Raw genomic sequence first — 23,033 nt, 5'->3', positions numbered from 1 at the left:
TGGCCAGAGCTCCGAGCTGAAGGTCATTCATTGGAGGCCCCCCATGGCAGAAACCCCCCCCCCCCCCAACTCCTCATGTGTCCACAGCAGCCTCAGGACTTTTGGGCACTTTACATGAAGCGCAAGACTTTTTTTTTTTGTGTGGAGGCAATTGGGGTTAAGTGACTTGTCCAGGGTCACACAGCTAGGACATGTTAAGTGTCTGAGACCAGATTTGAACTTAGGTCCTCTTGACTTCAGGGCTTTTTAAAAAGGACAATGGCCAATGATTTTGTAAGTTTACAGAAGTGCCGCCTGTGGTCCCTCTGGTCCCTCTGGGCTGGTTCGGCCCTCTTTGGGAAATGGCAGGGGCTGGCAGGAAGGGGAGGAGCTTTCAAAGGAGGCCGGTGTTTTCTTACTTTCTTACCTTTCAGCCTCATGACACCTAGCCTTAGGCTGCCTTGTGCTTAAAGCTCTCGGCTGCACCCCAGGCAGGCTCCAGGAGGACTCCCCTTCAGACCCCAGGCCTGCCTGCCACATTGTCTGGCCAGACTCGCCCTTGTGCGTCCACTCTGTCCCCCTGCCTGGAAGAGCCTCGCACCCCGCTCCGGGAATCTCCCAGCCACCCTGCAAAGCCGGGCCGGGCCCGGCCCTTCCCAGCTCCCCACGGGCGCCGAGCTCATCTTCTCCCTTGAGGTCAATTATCAGCCTCTCCTCAGGCCCTTTGTTCTCCTGCGTCCCCGGTGCCATCTTCATCTCCAGGATATCCTGTCCGCAGCCAGCTCGTTATCTCTTCCTCTGGCTCTCCTGACAGTCACCTGGGGGCCTCCTCACTCTCTCCCGCGGGGATGCTCAGACCTTGCGTTTGGACGCCCAATCCTTGCCATTGGCCCATGGCCAAGGGGATGCTCGGGCCTTGCCTTTGGAGCCTAGGCTTTGCCAATGTCCCTGCGACCACGGGGACGCCCAGGTCTTGCCATTGCACGCCCGGGCCTTGCCATTGGCCCTGCAGCTGAACTTTCTGGAGTGACGCTGCCTTAAAGGAAAGGGAAGCTCTGGAGGACAGGGGAGAAGCGGTTGCCGGGTACCTGGCAGCACCAGGCTCCGGGCTGCTTTGTTGGCTTTATAAATAATCTCTCATTTGATCCTCAGCACACCTCTGTTAGACACCTCAGAGAAACTGAGGCAGGCACCATGATGACTCTCCTTTTCTGTTTGTTCCTGGCCATGTCCTTTCTACAGCCACACCTTCCCTCCTGCTTTCCTCTTCTCTGTCCCTGGGGCCTCCCCCTGCTAGCCTCCGGCCCTGCCTGTCTCCCCGCCTCACTTGGCTGCCAAAGTGCCGGTGTGACCACCACGCTCTCCCCAGTTTGGTTTATTCCATGGCTGTTTCCTCTGGGATCAACTATCTGCTCCTTGCTTGGCCCTACCTCTTTCCAGCCTCCCCCATATTGCACCCCACGTCTTCTCAGTTCTGTCTCTGTGTCTTTCCTGTCATGGAGCTGCCCCAGTTTCTTGTAAGATCCGGACACTGCCTCCTGGCAGAGACCCTCGCCGGGCTCTGGAGCTGCGGGTGCGCCCCCTCCGAGATGCCCAGGGAGGGTTTCTGCTTGGAGCTCCCGAGGGTGGGCAGGCTTTTGGCCCCGCTTCGCGCCGTGGCCAGCACACAAGTAAACACTCGGGGACTGAACGACTCGATCGTGGGGGGCATGTCGACTTTGAGGTGCTGATGGTATTTCCATTTGGAAGTTGGGGTTCGGAACTCAGGAGAGCTGCCATCTGGAAGGGAAGGTGGAAGGTGCTGAGATCACAGAGGGATGAGTGGAGAGAGAAGGGGGCTCTCGCCTTGGGGAGCACCGGGCAGCTCCTGGAGCAGGTCCTCTCGGGGCCGCCCATGGAGTCCCCACGCTTGGTGGGCTCCAAGTTGTTTCCCTTGCTCTGCCAGCAAGCAATTGCTGGCCAGATCTCTGGGCTCTTCTTGGGCCACCAGTTCCACAACCTTTGGGGGTCCTGCTCTGCGGAGTGGCCATCCCCGCTCTTCCACGGGCTCTCCTAGTGGGACATCTGCGTGACTCACTTCACTAACAGATTGTTTTCCCCAGCAGTGTCATATGTTCGCTTTGGCTGGTGCACGGCTTCATCCCTCTGACTGGGGTTCCTTGTTGCCTTCCCGGAGCTTGATGGGATCCTGAAATGCCTGAAAGGGCTCTGCTTTTCTCTAGAATCTTCCTCCTGTGATCAAGGGAAGAAGGGGCAATTTGGGCACAGGGAACCAGGCGGTCTGAGGGCACCAATCTGGGTCTTCTGCCATGGCATGTTTCCTATTTGTTCCCTCTTGGGTCACAGCCTCTACCAGCTTGAGCACGTTGGATTTAAAGCTATTTAAATCAAGATTAGAAAGTCTAGCCAGGAAGACACAAGTGATTAGTTGACCAGAAATGGCTTCTTTAATACTGAGGCCTCACAGCTCTAGGAAAAATGTGAGGTGGGGGGGAGGGGGGGAGGACAACCTCCTCATATCCTTTAGAATTATTTATTTCTGCTCAGATTCATTCTGTAACTAATGAAATGAAAACATTTATTGATTGAGTCCTATCAGCCTCCAAGCATTTATCCTTCTAAGTAAGTACTTGGAGGCCTCTGGGGTTACAAAAGCTGCTTAACTTAAAGACTGGAGAGTTACTCTTGAGAAGAAAATGAAGTCCTGAGCTCTGGGTGAGAGGATATGGGTCTCCCTCCATGCGCCCACATATCCGGGGGCCAGAAGACTTAGTTAATCAGGGCTGGGTAGAGTCTCGAGCAGATCAGGCCCGTGAGATGAGAATGGAGCTTCCTTAAGTGTGGGGATAACCTGTCGGGCAGTGTACCCAGGGGTCAGCTCTGACCTTCTCTTGCCCATCCCACATGTCTGGCTGTGCCAGATTAAGTTTTTTCTCCTACTCCAATTCTTGCATCTCGTCCCTCCCCTTCAGGCTTCCCAACCTGCTTCCCCTTCAAAAACGCTGCCTACAGAAAACTCAGGCCCTGCTCTTGCTGTCCTAGAATTTTGAAGACTTCCAGCTTCAGCTTCATGCCTTCGAGGTGTCTTTGCCCCTTCATCCCTCCTCCCTGCAGCTGTGGTAGGGAAAGCACAGCCTCCTTCCTGGTCCTGATGCTTTCCTCAACAAACAAGTATGGCTTCTTCTGTTGGCCTTTTCCAAGAGGCCTGCACGGCCTTACTAGCTTTGGTTCTCTCTTGGACCTTCTCACCTGTACTCCCATCTCCTATTCAGTTCCCTTTTCACTGGTGTTAGGAGTCTTTCCTTCGTTACCCTCTAGAAGAGGGGAGGTTGGTGGCTGGGACCTCCCCTCTGAAGGTTACTTGTAAGTATCTCCTAGCCGGGGAGGGCTCCTTCTAAGGGTTATTTTGTGTCTGGTAGCTGCTGGTGTCCTGCTCTCTGAGGGATACTGTAGCTATTAAGTGGGCTTCCCTCTGAGAGTTACTTTGTATCTATTGAGAGGGGAGGAGGGAGTATTCCTTCTAAGAGCAACTTTGTATCTATTACCTGGGGGGAGGGCTGGCCTTGTTATGGTTACTTTGTATCTATTGAGGGAACTTTCCTCTGATAGTTACTTTGTATTTGTTGGGGATATTTGATTTGTAGAGTAGGGTTTGGGCCTAACATACTAGAGGCTCTTAAAGAGCCCATGTGGTTACTCTGTTGGTCCTCTGCCTTTTGGTGACTCCATTGTCTGTTGCCATCTTCCCACTCCCTGAATTTCCCCTGACTATTCCCAAAGTCCTGATCTCCCTTGGAAGCCCTGGTTCAGCACCTCTTCTTTCTCAAACTAAAGGGATCCTCTCTTTTAGGTCCTCAAAAACTCTTCTGTACATGTCATCGTCAGAATCTCCTGTTCCACCCCTCACCCTGCACCCATACTTAAACGTCGGCCCCTCAAGAGTAGGAATTACTGGGGTTTTTTTGGGGGGTAAGGGGAGGTTTACTTGTATAAAAGCTTCTAGGACAGTGCTTCACAGGAAGAACTCAATCCTTTGTTTGATTGGGAGACACATGAATCCAGGGGTAGTGATACAGACGGATGCTTGGGAAGAGTAGTAAAGTGGGAGGGAAAGCCAGCCCCAAATCACCACATTGATTTTGGATCATTCGCTTGTGGGGAGACGGATCTGAAGGAACTGGTGAGATTCCCCAGCAGGTGAGTGGCTCTTCCTGTTCTCTCTCCTAGTTACAAAAAAAGGGTAATCACCTCCCATGTCATTTCCCAAAGTAGAATAAATGGATCTGGGAGAAGGGCCTTTTTTTCCCTTCGGAAGTGCCTGATTCTTCCCTCTGTGGCCCTTTGAACCCAGACTCTGCTCCCCACATTGCCTTCCTTGAACAGGGCTTCTTAACCTGGAGGGTACGTGAACTTGGGGTGGAAAAAAATGACATTTTCATGTTCACTAATCCCAAACTGACCTTGAGCCTTTCCTTCAACTTTGAATGTTAACAGTTCCCTCTTTAAGGAATGGAATCTGCATTCCCTTTCCCACCCTCCATTTAAAAAACAAATTATGTACTTAAAGGAACCAGCACCCAAGCCTTCGCCTTCCCTCCTTGGCCACCCCCCAGCATGTCTCTAGGGGAAGGTGGTGTCTCTAGGGGGAGGTGGTGTCTCTAGGGGGAGGTGACGGCTGAAGGCTTCATGAGGGCCTGGCCTTCTGCCCCTTAGATCTCATTGATCTTGGGGCTCACGCCACATTAAGTCGTTCTGTTCAAAAATCTCAATCTGTTCACAAAAGTCTGCAAAATTGTTCCTGTTGCTGAGGTTCTGTTCCTTCTCTGTGTCAGTTGGAGGAAGGACTCCCCTGAATCTCTGAAGGCTTCTCTCCTCTCACTCACATGGGAGACCTCACATGGGGGCCCCTGGGGGGCAGCCCTGTTCTTGCTGATAAGAACTCTGGCTAGACATGCAGAAATAGCAGGACCCTAACTCGCGAGTGGGGAATAGTACGTGCAGTTTGAGATTCCAAATGTCTTTCCTCTTGTAGTGATCCGATCAAGTGCCTGGCCTTTACCAGGCATGGGAACTCGCCCATCCTCGTGCTGCTTCCCCCTTCCCTGGGATTGGGGGGGGGGTCACTTGGGGGGTCCAATCCACGAAGTTCAGTTTTATCTTTAGTAGAATTTAAATAAAAATGGCGGATCTTAATTGTCACCCAGATCATGCTCCAGATTTAAAAAGTAAACAGTCTTTAAAAGCTCAGGTTTAGAGCTGTCTCCCTCACCCCCACTTGAGTCATCAAAATATTCAAATTGGTAAATGTGCTTTCAGTGTCCCCGCAGCCAAATCCTTGAACCCCATCAAACCTTAGCGCAGTATCTGGGACACAGTAGGCACTTAATGTGTGCTACATCCAACCTGCTCTTTACCCCTCGCTGGCCTGAGTCCACAGGCCCACGGTGCCACAGATAGAGCCAGGTGCCTTTCGCCTGCGTTTCCCGGCCAGCAAACAAGTCGCCTTCCCGTGGGGAGGCCTTAGAGTCTGTCACAACGGGCCGTTGATACATCCACAGGAGTCCTTTTTGCCTCGCCTCCAGTGAGGGGGAAGGGCTGCTCAGAGGGCGCCCAACAGGCGCCGACCTGTGGCGGCGCCCAGCGTGGCTGGCAGAGTGTCCCTTGCAAGAGGGGCTGTTTGTGTTTCCAGCACTTCTCTCAGGGCCTGGCACTAGCAGTTGCCTCCCAGTCCCTCCTGTGACTCAGGGAAGGAGGGAGACCTTGAGCTCTCTGGGCCATCTTGAGCTCCGCTTGCAATATCTTTTTTTAGACCACCTTTACTTCTCTTTCCAGGAGGCAGCCAGGGAGGAGCCACAGGACATAGAGCTCTGGGCCAGGAGTCAGGGAGATCCAAGTTCAAATCCAGCTTCTGCCATGGGCTAGCTGTGTGACCTTGGACCAGTCTCATCTCTCCCTGCCTCAGTTTCCCCAGCTGTAAAATGGGGAGACTAGCACCTCCCTTCCTTTCCAAGGGTGTTGTGAGATCTAAGGAGACTGTATTTGTGAAACTCTTAGCAAACCTTCCTGGGTCTAGGAACGCTCACAGTAACAAAGAACCTGCCAAAGAGGTTACACCTGTACCTCAGGGGCGGAAGGTCCTGCCTGTGATGACAGGGAAGTGGTTTGTCCAGGGCGCCCCAAGCAAGGAAAACAGGAGAGCCTCCTGCCACATCCCAGAAGTCTGTTGGTACAGGGAGTGCCCCCCAAAGTGGGCTTGGCTCCTGTGCTCCTTGGGCTGCTCCTGCAGAGAGGACCTGAAGCCGGGCAGGGAACTTCCCAACAGTTTCCCCGACTTGGATTCCCTGAAACAAGAGCTCCATTGGTTGACCTTTAAAGCATTACCTAAGGCACTTCTTTCATCAGACTTGCTTGAACATTATTAGAGTTAATCTGAAAATCTACTAATTACGGCTGTTTGTCTTCCATTACTAGGGTTTTGTGCCCAAAGGCTGTAGTAAAGGCAGTTACGTCATCGAAGAGAAATGGTTTAAAAGATAGCTCACTGGCTGGAACACTCGCTGTGGGGGTTAGTGCTGGAAGTCTGAGTGTCTGCTTGCCAGAGCTCTAGAGTAAACAGGGACGTGTTCTCTCTGCCTCTCCTTCTCCGCTTTTCTCTGTCTCTTTCTCTCTTTGTATTTCTCTCCTTCCTTCCTCCCTTCCTGCTTCCTCTCTCCCTTCCTTCCTTCCTTCCTTCCTTCCTTTCCCAATTCTAACCCTAAATTCCTTCCTTCTTTCCTTCCTCCCTCTCTCCCTTCCTTCCTTCCTTTCCTGACTCTAACCCTAAATTCCTTCCTTCTTTCCTTCTTCCCTCTCTCCCTTCCTTCTTCACTTCCTTCCTTCCCTCCCCCTTTCCTCCTTCATTTTTTCTCTCCTTCCCCCCGTTCCCCTTTCCCTTTTCCCCCTCTCCTCTTTCTCCCTATTAACTGCAGTCAAAGAGGCCAGTAGAGTTTTATTCCAAAGACAGTTAACTCTGGTTTTTCAGAGTCATCTGATGAAATGGATTCCCATCCAGGGGAGTCCCGCGAGCCTTTAGTAAGTGCCATGTGCCAAGCCCGGTGCTGAGCTCTGGGCTTTGTAACCCAAGGCAAAAGCTGCCCCCCCCCCCCCCTCCCACTGGGCCTTCTGCTTTAGTGCCGCGGTGCAGCCTCTTTGCCATATTCTTTGTTAACCGGGAGCATCCCTGTTCGCAGTAAGGTTTGCGAAGCTGGGATTGTCGTGGAAGGACCAGGCCTGGGTTCTACTGGAAGAACAGAAGCTCAGGTAGTGGGCACCTTCATAGCTCCGAGGCCAGAAGGCAGAGGGTCAGGGGAGGCTGGTTCTCAGAGACCGCCCTGCTTGGTCTCTTGGTCCTTTCACTCTGTGGGACTCTGACCAAACCGATATTGGAGTGGAGAGGTTGAAGGAGGAGGCGGGTCCTTGAAGGGTCGTCAGCGTCCTTTGGAAAAAGTGGAGACTCTGCTCCATGGCATCATTGCCAAGGCAGCTTAGTGACTGGCAGTAAAGTGGTCAAGGAGAGGCTGTTAGTGCTCTCAGAGCTTCAGCCTTGGTTTGAGCATTAAAAAAAAAGTCTGACTTCCCCATCCACGAAAAGCTGCCTTCCCCCCCCCCCCTTCGTGCCCAACGGGCTGAGCCAGGGAGGCTTCTGCTGCTGGCAGCTTCTGGCTGTTTTCTCTTGCTGTCGGGGACCTTGATGGTGCCCTGGGGCTCCTCCCCCCTCCTTTCTTAGAGCTGCCCCGAGGATGGGAGCAGCAAGAACGCACCCTTTGCTCCTGGGTGTGTGAGGAGGGAGGACTTTGAGCTGTGGGGAAGGATGGAGTGCTGGGCAGATTCCTCCTGCTTGGCTCCTTCCCAGGAGGGACCCGAAGGGCCAGAGGTGGGGTCAGAGGCCAGAGAAGGGGCAGAGAGGGAGGCTCCACTCAGGCCTGGCAAGTTGAGGCTGCTTGGCCCCGGGTCGGCTCTGGGCGCTGGGCCCTGGACGGAGGCACCAGATCCAGTAGCTTTGGGTTCTCCGGTGCCCGTGGACAGCCGTAGATGCTGGGCATTTCCTCACTGGGTCGGAGTGCTGGGCTACGGCGGCCAGCTTCTGCCCTGTTGGGGGTTGGGTTTGCCTCCCGCCCTAGTGGGACGGGGGATGGACGTCACAAAATAAAGCTTGAGGCAGTTTTGTTGACTCTGCCAGTTGTCCTTTTAAATTAAATTTTATTCTCGCTAGGAACTATCTTCTGCCTTGTTTCCCTCCCTCTATTGAAAGGGAAAGATAGGAAACGATTATACCCATCCCAGCAAACAGGATAGACTGCCCCTAGTCCCCTTCCAGAGCCTTTGGGCCCACTGTGCATCAGCTGCTTCTCTGACTGCCTTGTGGGTAGGCAGAGGATTTTTTTTATTGCTTTCTTTAAGAAAACAAATGTTCAGTTTGGGGGACGGGTCCGTGAGACACACACGTTCCTAAAAAGAGATTTAATTGGTTTAAAAATTGACTCGTTGGCCATTTTCTTTTTTTTTTTGCTGAGGCAATTGGGGTTAAGTGTTACACAGCTAAGAAGTGTTAAGTGTCTGAGGTCAGATTTGAACTCGGGTCCTCCTGACTTCAGGGCTGGTGCTCTATCCACTGCGCCACTCAGCTGCCCCCTCATTGGCCATTTTCAGTCATTTTCTTTGATCCTTCTGATACTGCCTTGGATGGTGACTCTGGGGAGACGTGAGACCGCCGTTCTCTTGGCCGGTGACTGGACCTCTTCTGGCCTGGGGCCGGTGATCATGTTTAGCGGGTTCCGGTTTCAGTGACAGAGTTTGAAGGCCCCTTTTTTCTGAGCCAAGCAGGGAAGGTTTTTGACTCTGGGGAGTGGCCTTTGGTTTATGGAAGGTCAGAGCTAAGCCATGTGGGGAGAGGCGTTCTGTGTGAGCGGCAGAGGATCCTGACTGCAAGCAGAGCCAGTTGTGCTCATGTGGGTGCCGGCGTCGCCTCTGCTTGAGATGGGGCCCAGCGGGGACCTTAAGGATGCAGGTCCAGCCTGCTCTGCTTAATGGGTCAGACGCTGAGGGTGGGGCGGGAGCGTGAGTGTGACAGGTGCATTACCAGGGAGCTGTGGGCTTTTCCTTCTGTCCTCAGTTTGAGAAATGCATCGTTCAGTACTCGGGGAAAGGGGAATGAAAAGGGGAACCTGTTTATTAAATGCCTGCTGTGTACCAGACACATGCTGAGTGCTTTATAAATATCTCATTTGATCCTCATAACAATCCTGGAAGCTAGGGATTATTTTTTGCGACTTTACAGATGAGGAAACTGAGGCAGCTTAGCTGATTTGCCCAGGGTCACCCAGTTAGGGTGATTTGAACCCATCTTCCAGACTCCAGGTCCAGTTCTCTGTCCGCGGTTTTTTTATTTCTAAAGAATTTCCTTTGATTTTTCTTGGTTTGAAGTGACATTTTTCATGATGGCAGCAGGGTTTTCTCATCTGGCGCGCCTATGGGTTCAGGGACTGGGTTTCAGGGTGTGAGTGGCCCTGGATCATGAAAAATAACGACCTTTTCATTTTCCTGACTTTGGTTTGAAGTTCAGCGTTTCTCCTGGTCAGGGATGCAGCGTAAGCCTTCGTCTGGGCAGGGCTCCATGGCTCCATCTCCCCGTCCTTGTGCCCACGGGAGGGGGCGAGCTCCTCCTGTCTCGGGGAGAGAGCCAGCAGTGACCTTGTTATCTGGGGCAGCCAAGCAGGGCAGGGACCTCGTTCTCAGCTAATCTTGGGAGCAGGCCGGCCACTGGTTTGTCGCTTCCTGGGTGTGCAAGGCAGGGTGGTTGTGGGGAAATGCTCAGGAGACCCGAAGGCCCCGGGAGGGGGCCGTGGGATTGGGCGATTGTCGCTCTCTCCCATTGGATCTTACGGCGTATGTGGACGCCCCCTCCTTCATTTCTGGGCAGGAGATCCAGGGCTGAAGGGAAGGCGCCAGGTGGATGACCATGTGGATGGCAGGATTTCCAAAGTGGGCGCCCACTTCCTCTCCCCAGGAGAACGAGCACAGTTGCCACAGGGCTCTGATTTAAGAACCCCCAGCAGCTTGGGTTGGCCCATGTTGGGCCGGGACCCAGAACCCCAGGGCAATTTCCAGGCCCTTGATGTTCCGTCTGGCTTTGCCAGCTGGGTTAAAACTCCAGTGTTTGAATCTTGCTCTGTTCAGTCTGCGTTCTTTGGGGATGCCCCACAGAGCGCCTCCTATAGGTCTTCCGGCTGCGAGTCTGCGAGCTCCTATTTGGTGTATGAAGCCTTTGCTTCCCCGAAACTTCCCAGCCCCTGCCTTGCTGGGAGGGGCTGCTGAGCCTGGCTTCCCACAGGCTAAGCTGACTTGGCCCTGACCCTAACGCTGTTACCTGGGGAGGAAGTCCCCTGGGTAACTTGGGGCGGCACGCCCAGCGCCCGGCTTAGCCAAGGGCCCTGTATTGGTTCCCATGGCGTTGCCATAATTACCCCCTGGCCCCTGGGGCAGGTTGGCGACGGTATTACTGGGGATGGGGGCGGCTGGGGAAGCGCTCAGGAGGGAGGTTTTGGGCCCCAGCAGTGCCCGGGGCTCTTGCTTTGGTGGCCTTGCCAGCTAAGGCAGCAGTCCCAGGGTTGGGCTCAGGTGTATTTTGGCCCTTGCTCAGACTCCTTTCTGCCATCCCATTTGGGTGGAAATACTCATTTAATGCTGTGCTAACAGAGATAAAATATCGGAAAATCCCATCTACCGACCGGGTCACTGGCCCAGCTGAGGAGATGAATGGGGCCTTGACTGTGACCTGTGGCAATAGCTGGGCGAACTTGCCCGCCTCCACATGGGACCCTGGGGGGCCTTCGCTGCCCTAGGTGCCGGGTAAGAGGGACTGGGGCCAGTGAGTTAGACGGCGTATTCGGCAAGCGTTTATTTCTCAGAGACCAGGACCGTGACCCAAATCTTTATGTTGAATGTGGGGTTGGTGTTGCCACCGGCCACCAAGCAATGGAGTGACCCACCGTTTGGTCTTAGTGGGCTGCCCTCCTTCCAAATGTGCCCAGGCTTGTGCCTCAGGGCTGGGAGCAGACCTCGGCTTTCAGGATGGACGGGAGGGGGCCTGAATCGGCAGCCCTTGGGCCTCCCCTGGGAGCCAGGCCCTTCCCGTTGCCCCCGGGGGGTCCCTCAGCACCCTGGGTTCTGGGGAAGGAGTGTGTCAGTCATAGGATTGCCGTGGCCTCTTCTCTCTCTACTGCCCAGCCACCAGTGGCCACTCTATTTTGTTCCTCGGGCTGTTTTGTCCCAGATACTCTGGCTCAGGGCTGTTAAGAGGACACCGACGAAGACAATCCCTGCCCCTGCTCCTTGTGCTCGCACTGTCCTGGCCCTTTACCTCCATGGGAGTAAGGCTCAAGCTGGCCGTGTGTGTGTGAATGTGTATGTGTATGAGGGTTCGGGCACAGGAGAGGAGAGCTCAACCTTGCAGGCCGGTCCCTCTTGCTGGGGAGTCCGGAGGAGAGCCCTTTGTTGGGACCGATTCTTTGTGTAGCAGATAAACCCTCGGCCCTCGTGCCGTGAAGGCTGACCTCGCCAGGCCGAGCCTCAGTGACCTCCCCTGGGCCCAGCTCTTGCTCCTCGGGGTCAGCAGAGAAGAATTTTGTTCCAGTAATGGCCATGTTGTCACAGGCATGACGTCAACAAGATGGCGACTCTTGTTTGGCCTGATGTCACTTGGGGAAATGCCCAAAGAGCATAAACTTTATATACCTTTTGACCCGGTGATACCCCTGCTGGGTCTGTCTCCCAAAGACCTCCCCCCAGAGAGGGAAGCTAACTATTTGTAGAAAGGTACGGCTAGCGGCTGTTTTTGTGGCAGCCAAGAATTATAAATCGAGGGAACGCCCATCAGTTGGGGAACGGCCGAACAAGCTAATAGTAGAATATCATAAGAAATGACAAGTAGGATGCTTTCAGAAAAACCTGGAAAGACTCAGGTGACCTGATGCAAAGAGACATGAGCAGAACCAGGAGAATATCCTAGCCAGCAGTACTGTCCGATTAATTGTAAATGACTTCGCCGTTCTGGCTAATACAGCGATCAACATGATCCCCGAGCACTCCGGACGAAGCGTGCTAGCCGCTCCATGGAAAGGCCTGCTGTTGGCCGAGTACATTCTGGAGCATGCTAGCTTGTACTTTCTTTCATTTTTTTCTCTCTGATTCAAGTCTTCTTGGACAAATGCCTGACATGGAAGTGTTAACTCTAATTGCACATGTACAGCTTTTATCTGATGCTTACTGTCTCTGGGAGGAGAGATAGGGAGGGAGGGGTAGCATTTGAAACTTCAAAATGCAAGTAAATTGTTAATCAGAAGGAAAGTAAAGGAAATGTTCATCATCCTAATGATGGCGAAAATTGGCTTTTATACAAACCCCTTCCCAAGTGCCCAGAAATCATTTTCTGGCTTTCCAGAGTAAGCTCCAGGGCAGTCCCTGGAGCTCTTTCATGGGCGTCTGTATTTAGAGCTGTGAGTTTGTGAGTTTTTTCTGGGATTTCCTTTTGTGAATTGTCAGCCTCTAAGCCTCCCGAGAGTCCCGGCAGCTCAATCTGGACTTGCCAACTTGGAAAAACAGGCAGTTTACCAAAACCAAATGCCTCTAATTGTAGTTTTCTGGCTTGTCACATGTTCGCAGAATCTGTGGCTGTGGCAATTAGCTTGGCTTGTTCTGAGAATTCTGGAGCCACTGGGGACAAGGGGCCCCAGAGATGAAGCGGACCCCACCCTCTTCCCTTCTCCATCCAACATTACCTGGAAATGAGGAAGTGCCAGGCCCGGGGCCGGGTGCCAGGGAGACGGGCTTTCAAGGAGTTCACGATCTGCTGGTGTCCCTGTAGCGGCTTATGCTGACCAGCAAGAAGTCTCTCAGTAAGGGGAGACTGGCCTCCTGAGGCAGCCGCTCCCCAAGCATTAATTAAGCACCTGTTGCATATCAGTACTGTGCAAAATGATGGGGACAGAAAGGAAGGCTAAAATGTAGTCCCTGCCTTCAAGGAGCTTGTGGTCTGATGGGGGAGATAGTTTACCCAGAGCTCTCTCTGAGCAGGAGAATCTCTGAGGGAAGGTTAAGGTGGGCCGGGAAAGGCTTGTGGCAGAAGGTGGGACATTAGCTGAGACTTGAGGGAAGTTGGAGAAGCCGGAAGGCAGAAATGAGGAGGAAAAGCTGTCCAGTGAAAATGCCCCCAGTCCAAAGATGGGAGGTCTTGTGTAAAGACTAGTCATGGAGCAAATGAGATGGGTGGGAGGGCCAGGTGTTAACAGCTGACCAGAGCATGTTGTATTTGTTCTTGGAGACCATAGGGAGTTATCTGAGGTTGTTGAGCAGAGGGCGATAGGGGAGATCTGTGCTCTAGGAAGATGATGTTTTGGGATGGAATGGAGGTCCGAGGCACGTAGATCATCCAGCAGTTACTGCAGTAGGCAGGTGTCGGGGGGCCTGCGTCAGGGCGGCGGATGAGAGGCGTCTGGAGCCTGCATCAGGGCGGTGGATGGGAGATGTTGGGGGGCCTGCGTCAGGGTGGCAGATGAGAGGTGCTGGGGGCCCTGTCACGGCAGTGGCGCTGTCAGGAGACGGGAGCTTTGGGGAAGGTGGAATCATCAGGATCGAGGAGGACTCAATGACTAGCTTGTGAGCCTGGGGGATGGGGAGGCCGCCGGAGCCCTTGTCAGTTAGAAGGGGCGGGGGGGAAAGAGCATGAGGTCAGCTGTGGACAAGATGAGATTCAGTTTGAGACGACCTGGAGCTCTGAGCCTGGAGCGCAGTCAGGAGACAGAAATAGCATATAAATAGATCTGAGAAGCATCAGCACCGAGGTGGTAACAGAATCTGTGGGAGCCGCTGAGATCACCGAGGGCAGCAGGGCCGGGGAGAAGAGGAGAGGGCCCAGAACCGAGCCAAGAGGGTTCCCACAGTTAGTGGGAATGGCCTAGCTGTCAGGCTGGCAAGGGAGACCAGGAAGGAGGGGCTCAGGCAGGGAACCTAAAGATGAGACGAGAGGGGCAAGAGAGGGAAGTTTTCTCTCAGCGCGAGCCTTGGGAGACTGTCCGAGGGTGGAGGAGAGGATATTAACAGCGTTCTGAACTGGGGTCTGGAGCCTGCTGTGGGTAGTCAGCCTCTGCGGGGGCCGTCCGGTGAGAAGGAGCCCCCCAGTTTGCAGGGTGGCCCATTACATTCTGGGGGCACTCTTGTGACTTCAGCATCACTTCCACCCTCTCCCTCTGATCCTCAGGGGGAAGCAGGACCGGTCCCTTTGCCACCTCGTTTCTGTCGCCGGCGCTGTCCAGCTCCCTATTGTTTTCTTGGAATGAAAAATCTGAGGTGATCTGACTAGGACAGTGAGCAGCAGCGGCTGTAAACGCAGCAGCAGCCCTCTGCCTCCTTACTCCTGTAAACAGACGCTGGGAGGCTCAGTGCCATCGGCCACTGGCCCTGGCCCCGGGGCCGGGAGATCCGGCTTCAGTCCTGTCTCCTGAGCTTGGCTCGCTTCGCAGCTTCCCCTTTGCCCATAAATAAAATGGAAGCGATAAAGTCATGAGGTCAGCTGGTGATGTCTGCGGCAGACACGGCCCGGGATGTCTCTAGAATCGCACGCTGTAGTGTTCTAGTGACCGCCGCGCTTAAGTGGAATTAGCTTCCTCGGCAGCTCCAAGGAAGTTCCCCAATCTCCAGATTGCCCCCCGTCCCCTCCTCCCCCCCTCCCCCCCCCCCCCCCCCCCGCCCCCGCTTCCAGTTGCTGATTTCTGGCCAGATTTCATCTGCCTGCTCTCTGGCTTGTGAGGGTCATTTCCCTTTCCAGGCCTGTTAGCGCATCCGGTAGCTCCTCGGACAGACTCGCACGTGCATTTCTGCAGTCGGGAGCATTCCACACGGCTCTAGATGGCCACAAGCCTTATCTGGGACCGTTCTTGTTTGGGGACCATTTATCAGTTGCGGGGCTGGCTGAGGTTCTTGCAAGGAGACTGGCCTCCAGGCGGGATCTGCCCACCTTGGAGGAGAGGCCCGGGGTCCTCAGGGGAGCTGGAGGGACTTTGTCCAAGGGCACAACAAGGGTGAGGGGCACGGAGGAGCCAGGGGTCAGTGGGCCTTCGGACTCCCAGTCTGGGCCCCTTTTCTGGACCACGCGGCCTGTTGAAGGAACTTAGGCAGGCCCCCTCATGTGGCAGAGAGCGCCGTTCCCCTTTCTGATGTCCTGTGCCATCCCCCCTACCCCGGCTGGCGGACCCCCGGGTCCGGGAGCTCGTCGGGGCAGCGGTAGGCCCCATGGACTTGCCGTTAGTGGGACGGCCGCTAGATCCAGGCCCTGGTTCTGCGTCTTCCTCCGAGCCCTGGCACCCAGTGGCTGGAACAAGGCTCCTCCCTCCTGGCTGAGGAGGAGGCTGGTTTGTGCCTGGCTAAAGGCAGCACTTGCTTTCTGTTCTTTTTCAGGCAAGAGTAAGGAGGCGGAGATCAAAAGGATAAACAAAGAACTGGCCAACATCCGATCCAAATTCAAAGGTGAGTGGCAGGGTGGCTCAGCCGGCGGTCCCTTGGTCTTGCTTTTGCCGGACCCTGAAGTGAGCATTGTGGTCCCGGGTCCTGCCCTTGAGGAAGGTCGTGAGAAGGGGCGAGGTGGGCTTTGGGCTTCTCGTGATCCCAGCCCCTGCCGGCCTCAGTGGCAGCCGCCCCCGGAAGACTCTCCCAGACACGTGGGCAGAGGAATGACTGAAGAAATGTGGCTCGAGCCCTTTCCTGTGTGTGGACATCGCCCTCAGCTCCGGGGATCCACTTCCCTGCCCCCGGGACTTTAGGTGCTAATGGGGGAGACAGTGCCCAGAAGGAGAATGCTGGCTGGGGGGGAGGGGGTCACTTGAGCCTGGAGCTGCCCGGCTGTGGGAGGGAGGAGTTCATTATTTCAGCACTGAGGGCAGGGCTCCTGGGAGAAGGGGGATGTGACACGATCTGGTCCTGTCGGGGCCCAGGCCTCCAGCCTGAGAGTCATCTCGGACTCCGTGCTGGTTGTCACCCTCCATACCAAAGTAGCCGACCCACAACCCCCCGACCTCTGGTGGGCTTCCCATCCGCTGCTGCACTTCCCAAACTTTCCCCCTCCTCCTCTGACCCAGCCCCGCCCGGTGATCCTCATGCTTGGAGCCTGGCAGTAGCTGCTAGGGGTCTGCCTGCCTCAGGCTCCTCTCTGATATTTCCTCTGTCCAGCCACCAAAGTGGTTTTCCTGCAGTGTGGGACTGTGTCATCCCCTCACTCAGTAAACTCCCTGGCTCCCTGTTGCCTCCAGGATCAAGCACAAAATGCCCTATTTGGTCTTCAAAGGCCTTTGTAAGTCAGTCCCATCTCCCCCCCCCCGACGTGGCCCTTCACCCAGCAGCCCGGCCTCCTGGCTGTCCCACCGAGGCTCCGTGTCTCGGCTCCGTGTCTCGGCTCCAGCCTGGAGTGCTCTCCCTCCCCCATTCCCGATGCTGACCTCCCCGGGCTTCCTTGAAGTCCCAGCTTGCCTGCACTTTGGGCAGGAAGCCTCCCCGAGCCCCCTCCCTCAGTGCGGCTTCCTCCGGCCTCTCCTGTCCAGAGCCCGTGTGAGTGTGCTTGTTTGCCCGCTCTCCCCGAAGCTTGGGGGAGCCCTTGAGGTCTGGCACTGCCCGGGTGGCCTTGAAGCTGGGCCCGGGGCCTGGCGCAGCGAAGGTGCTTAATCAGTGTTTACTGACTGATGGCTCAAGCGTACAGAGCTCGGGGCTTCCTTGGGGGGCGCTGGCTCTGACCGATTCTCATCCAGCAAGTTGGCAGACGTGGGCTCCCCAAGGTGCCGTTGCGCCCCCACCCCCGGAAGCCAGATGAGCCCCCCGGGAACGGCTCCTGTTTGCTGCTGATGTTGTGCTGGCTCCCCACAAGGGCATCTCTCCAGAGCTCAGGACCGCAATCTAAACAAGAAAACCCAAGTGGATGAGGAGTGTTTTTCGTCCAGATCCCGAGCTGCAGGTGGAGGGTCAGCCCAGAGAGCTGCTTGATCTGTGAGAGCATCTTGGACAGATCATGCCAATGGCCCGTGAGCTGGATTTGGCCGGCAGAAGGGGGCCACACAGGTCACCGGAAGGGGGCCACACAGGTCACTGGAAGGGGGCCACACAGGTCACCCGACGCAGGCCGAGCAGCTCCCCAGCAGAAACAGAAATCCACCTAAGCATCGGATGGCTCTGTTCCAGTTTTGTGGCAAGTTATGTCCCAGTTATGTTCCGTGGTAATAAGCCACGAGGCGCTTTCAGGACGCTGCAGAGATTCCAACTTGTGGATCGCTTGGGGGGGGGGGGGGCGGCTGTTAGTGGCAGTGAACGTCTCATAGGCCACGATCAGTCGGCGAAGACTCCAGTACCACATGTGGGGCCGTCCGATGGAACTGTTTGAGCTGTTCCGGGATTTCGGTTCTTGGCCCTCCTTGCCCACTGATGTGAGGTTGGGGGCGCCCTTCCTTCCCAGCCCTCTCCTCCCCCAGGTGGCTCTCGCTCTAGATCTTTTCCCTCCACCTTGTGCTACCTGGAATAGGCAGGAAACTCCCTGAGGTCAGCGGCTGCTTCGTTTTCTCTTTCTGTGAAGCTTCAGGGACTGGCGACATCTTCATTGCCCAGATGGCTCTGGAGGGGGCAGCGGGGCCGGTGACCTTGTCCAGCCCTCTCTCACTTCAGTCCAGTTCACTTGCATGTCATGGCATCTCCTCCCTGATGTCAGGGTCCTTTTCAAGAATGAGACCAACAACCACAGTAGCTCGTTTGTCGATTTGATGTGTGTGTTTGGGCTCCCGTGGAACATCCGGGCGGATCTCTGTGGTCCCTCATAAGCAGGGAGGAGTCGTCTCAAGGGAAGGCTTGGGCTTCAGGACTAGTGGTAGAAAGGAGCCAGAGGATGGCAAAGGCTAAATGAGGGAGTGTCTAAGGTTTGAGGAGCATCTCACATGGCTCACGGATGGATGGACAGACGGACAGACGGATGGTTAGTCGGATGGACGGATGGCTGGATTGACAGGTGGAGTAGATACTTAATGTTGGAGGAATATCATACATGGCTCATGGAGGGAGGGATGCAGGGAGTGCTTGATGTTGGAGGAGCACCTTACATGGCTCATGGATGAGGCTGCCATTGCCATCATTCTCGCTGTATGAGCCGTCATCAGCAGTGTTCCCGATTTCCTTTGGATGGTCCTTTGTCATCGGCCGGCTCCCGGGTTTGGCTTAGAGGAGACAGCAGTTCCTGCGGCCACTGACCTGTGTGACACCTGCGAGGAGCCCGGTCTGTGGCCGCCCTCCCTGGGAGATGCTGGGATGGGCTGAGTCGGTGTCCAGCCCCGCGTCAGGCACACGTTGGTGATAGGAACCCAAAGGAAGAAGGAAGTTCAGGACCCTATTAAGCTGGGCCACAGCACCCCCTGGTGGAACCCTGTCTCCCAGCACCTCCTTAGCAGAGGTCCTTGACCTCGTGCCCCTCGTGACCTTTGTGCCTCTGCCCCCCATGGAAACTTTCCTTCCCCTTTCCCTGTTCTCTCTTAGTTTCCTGTGTTGGTCTGTCCTTCCCCAGACTGACAGAACTGACAGCCTGGGTACCCGTGGTGGCCCCGGGGCGTCCTGCTGCCTCCCAGAGGGATCTGGGGGGAGTTCTGTGTCACGTTTCTTCCTGCTGTCTCCTTTCTCCATCTCGTCCCAGAGAGCTCAGCAGAGTAGTCGGCGTTTTACAAAAAGTCCGGCCCCGCGGCCGCCCGGTGAAGGCCGGCGTCTCCTCACGTGGCTCATGGGCTCTGGGGAGCACAGAGCTGGGAAACCTTAGCCTTCCCCGGCTCCCTTTGGCGAAAGTCAGACAGCGGGTGGTCTGCAGCCAGTCCAGACACGTGGAGCTCTCGTCACACGTCCAAGATGGGAAGGTCCATCCACACACGCACACATGCATACACACGCATATGCATACACACACGCATACGCACGTGCACACGCACACACACACACACACAATGCACACACACGCATGCACATGCGCACGCACATACACACACGCACACAATGCATTCACACACTCACAATGCACGCACACACATGCACACACACACAATGCACGCACACACATGCACACACGTACACACACTCACAATGCACGCACACACATGCACACACACACAATGCACGCACACACATGCACACGCACACACGTAACTCACACGCACATGCACACGCATGCACACACACACACACACACACACACACAAATGCCCTCTCAGCCTGAATCCCGGGGGCCAGGAGCCGTCCTCAGCGGTCTGTCTTGCAGGCCTTGGCCAGGGGGCAGAGTGGGGACGTGGCCAAGCAGACCCTCATTAGTCTCTCCCCCCCGCCAGGTGACAAGGCTCTCGATGGCTACAGCAAGAAGAAGTACGTGTGCAAGCTGCTCTTCATCTTCCTCCTGGGCCACGACATTGACTTCGGCCACATGGAGGCAGTGAACCTGCTGAGCTCAAATCGCTACACGGAAAAGCAGATCGTGAGTGTCGCTGAGCTCTGCTGAGGCTGGGGCGGGCTGCAGCGGGAAGGTCTCGGCCGGCTCCTGCCCTTCTCGGGCTCCCGGAGCGCCCTGCACCGGGGGCGGGCCCCTGTGTGTCCGTCAGGTGCGGCGAGAGGAGGAGCGGGGCCAGTGCTCCGCCTCGGCAGCAGGGCTGACTTCAGTTTGCCAGAAAACTGTCAAAGGCACTGAGAAGTCCCGCCTGCAGGGGTTTGGGGGGGAGCACGCCCAGGAACTGGCAGAGGTCAGGGAAAGCGAGTCTGAAAGGAGGGGAGGAGGGCGGGGTGCCGGAGGAGGGGAGGAGGAGCGGAGGAGGAGCACCGTGGTGTCCAGGAGTTGGAGCTGAGGGGAGAGTTGTGTCCAGGAAGTCTGGGAGAGCTGGGGCCGGACTCCTAAGAGGGCTTTAGAAACCAAGCAGACGAGCTTCTCTTGGGTCCTCAAGTCGGGAGGGAGCCATTGGGGTTAATTGAGTGAGGATACCATGGTGGGATCTGCGCGGAGGAAGGGCAGGGAGACTTAGCGCGGGGGAAAGGACACAGGGCCACCTGGGGTGAGGTCTGGAGTTAGAGGGATGTGAGTCCAGAGTTAGGCTCAGGTGCTGTCATGTGACCCTCCCCTCTGCCTCAGTTTCCTCATCTGGAAAAATGGGGTCAGTTGCATCCTCTGCTCCCAGAGTCGTGAGGATCGCAAGAGAGCGTCTTTGTAAAGTGTTGTGCAGACCTCGGATCACTGACAATGAGCGTGTGACTTGTCCCCCGGGAGGTGACATCATCTAGGGAGAGAGGGAGGGGGGAGGGGAGGGCCCAGAATAGACTTGGGGGTGGAGAGCCAGGGTCATGATGCTGGTGACTTAGTTAACACCGGCTGTTTTCGAGGCACTGCACCGGCACTTTACAAATAACAAAGTCTCACTTGTCCGTCACAGCCGCTCTGGGAGGGAGGTGCTGCAGGTGGGAGGGGTCCACGGGTCGCTCCTGCGCTCCTCCGCGGGCACCAGCTTGCGCTCCTCGGGCATCGTGGGAGTCCCCGGCCTGCCTGGGGGCAGAACGTCCGTTGTGGGAGGGCAGGTCCGTGCACGGGCTCCCTTTGCTTCAGTTCCGGGCTGTTCGCTGCTCCTGTCTCACTCTCTTTTCCCTGGGACGCAGGGCTACCTTTTCATCTCTGTCCTAGTGAACTCCAACAGTGAGCTGATCCGCCTGATCAATAACGCTATCAAGAACGACCTGGCGAGCCGGAACCCGACCTTCATGGGGCTGGCTCTCCACTGCATCGCCAACGTGGGCAGCCGCGAGATGGCCGAGGCCTTTGCCGGGGAAATCCCCAAGATCCTGGTGGCTGGGTAGGTATCTGGGACAGGGGGCCGAGAAGAGGGGAGCCCCCGCATACCGCGTGGAGGGAGCCGGGGGCTCCGCCTCAGTGCCCCTCAGAGTCATATTATTGTAAGGGTGGCCTTTGGGCAGCGCAGAGAAGCTGAGGAGGGCCAAAGAGACTCTCCCCATCTCTGCTGGGCAGAGGAAGCGTCCCGGGTCCCGGGGGGCCCTGACCCCGCAGCGAGGAAGGACCCCCTGCCCTGTTTTGTGACAGACAGCAGGGCCAGGGTGAGCCCGAGAGCTGGTTGGCCAACTGGCTGCCTTGCCTGCCTCCTCCTCCAGCGGAGTCTTGGGGGCGCCGTTTTCCATGCAAAGACATCACGGTCACTTTGTTGCCCATCCCTTAGAAGTACCCCCTCCCCCCAGCCCCGGCAGTTTCAGGATGCGACATAGTATGAGATGCAGAAGCAAGATGGCAAAATAGAGTCTGCACGGCTGCTGAGCTCCCTCCCAGAACTCCTCTGGGCAGGCCCAGAACTCAGCCGAGACTGAATCAGGATCGGGAGACCTGAGGCAAAATCACGAGTCAGTTTTTGGCCCAGGTTCGTGCGGGAGACGGGTCTCCAGACACTGGGGAAGGAGCAGGACTAGCTATTTGGGGCCAAACTGAGCATTCTCGTGCCCGGGGAGAAGCATCGGGGTGAGAAGGGCCCTTAACTCCCGGGTGGGGTGTGGGAGCAGGTGCCAACTAGCGCCTCTGCCGCCCACTGCTCAGACGCGGAGCCACTGACGGTGGGACCTATGCCCGGGGCAGGGCTCTGGTGAGGAGTGCTTACGGGCTCAGAGAGAAGAGCGAGCTCAGAAGCAGCAGCCGCTGGGTGACTCGGTGCCCGAGAGCAGGGCAGAGCTCAGCTCCCGCTGCCAGCCCAGCCTGATTCCTTCAGGGAAGACCCAGGCCAGGAACCTCTGACCAGAGGCGAGTCTGCAGTCCTCCCACCAGGGCCAACAGAGCCTCCTTGCTGGCTGACGGGAGCCGCTCCAGCAGGTCGCGCTGAGGCTCAGACCCAACCCAGGTCCCCAACCTCTGAACTCAGACCCGGGGCGGAGAGTAGCTTTCGCCCATCAGACCACTCTGGGATCATTTTTGAGCTCTCGAGAGCCGCACGGCACTCACCGCTCCCAGAGAGTGACAGCAGAAGTGGGCCAGACCTTCCCTTCAGAACCCTGACAGAAAGTCCTCCTAATTCAGTAGGTACCTTGAAGAACAAGCAAGAACCCATCATAAATGTGCTCTTATGGAGACAGGGAAGCTCAATGCACAAATGTGGAAGAAGGGAATGACCCCCAAATGTCCCCAAGCAAAGCCTGAAAGGAAACCACAGACTGGCACAAACTCAACTAGAATTCCTAGAAGAGAAAAAAGCAAAGGCTTAAAAAAAGTTAAAACTGTTTCTATGAATGGAATGAAAGTGGGAGAGGAAGAAAAGGGAAAAGAAATGGGAGCCAAGGAAGACGGGGTTGGGAAGGGAATTCATTCAGCTTGGCACCTGAGGTACAGATCTTTGCCCAGGCGGCAAACTCCCTGAAAATGAAAAGGCACCAAAGAAAAGCCAGTGACTTCACAAGGTGAAAAACAAAATTAAGGTCAGAAGACTGAAAAAGAAAGATGAAAAGCCAGAGCATCTCACAGGAAAAATTACTGACCTTGAAAACATTGATGAGGGGGAAAAAATGTTAACACTCATTGGATCATTTGAAACCCACGACCTTTTAAAAAAAAAAAGAGAGAGAGAGAGAGAGAAAACAAGAGCCAAGAACCCTTCAGAGAAAACTGTCCAGATCTCTGAGAATCAGGGGGATGAAGTGGAAAGAATCCCTCAGTCACCTCCTCAAAGTGAAAATGGCCAGACTCGTCCCAGCCCAAACCTAGAGCTTCCATGTTAAAGGGAAAACCCTGCAAGTGGCCAAAAAGACAATTCAAGGCCCAAGGAGCTGTAGTCAGTCACATAAGATTAAGCAACTTACGCTTTTCAGGAATGAAAAGCTTGGAATCCGTATTCCGGAGAATGTGAGTTGATAGCCAAGAATAACTTACCCAGCAGAACAGGAGGAAAATTGACTTTTGAAGTCGAGGACTTCCATGTATTGCTGATGAGAAG

At 55.5% G+C, this 23,033-nt stretch overlaps 1 protein-coding gene across 1 annotated transcript in view; it reads left to right on the top strand.

Annotated features, from left to right (window-relative positions):
• AP2A2 (adaptor related protein complex 2 subunit alpha 2) overlaps nt 1-23,033 on the top strand; it is a 49,763-nt gene that overhangs the window by 2,767 nt on the left and 23,963 nt on the right. Inside the window, exons 2-4 of the mRNA XM_051966638.1 lie at nt 15,469-15,537; nt 19,404-19,546; nt 20,710-20,903. Of these exons, the coding sequence (XP_051822598.1) occupies nt 15,469-15,537; nt 19,404-19,546; nt 20,710-20,903 (406 nt within the window). The remainder of the gene's footprint in view (nt 1-15,468; nt 15,538-19,403; nt 19,547-20,709; nt 20,904-23,033) is intronic.

This window comes from Antechinus flavipes, chromosome 6 (assembly GCF_016432865.1).
Source record: "Antechinus flavipes isolate AdamAnt ecotype Samford, QLD, Australia chromosome 6, AdamAnt_v2, whole genome shotgun sequence".
In the NCBI taxonomy this organism is placed as follows: Eukaryota; Metazoa; Chordata; class Mammalia; order Dasyuromorphia; family Dasyuridae; genus Antechinus; species Antechinus flavipes.
Note: the sequence above shows the minus strand (reverse complement) of the source record. Positions and strands in the feature narration are given on the sequence as shown.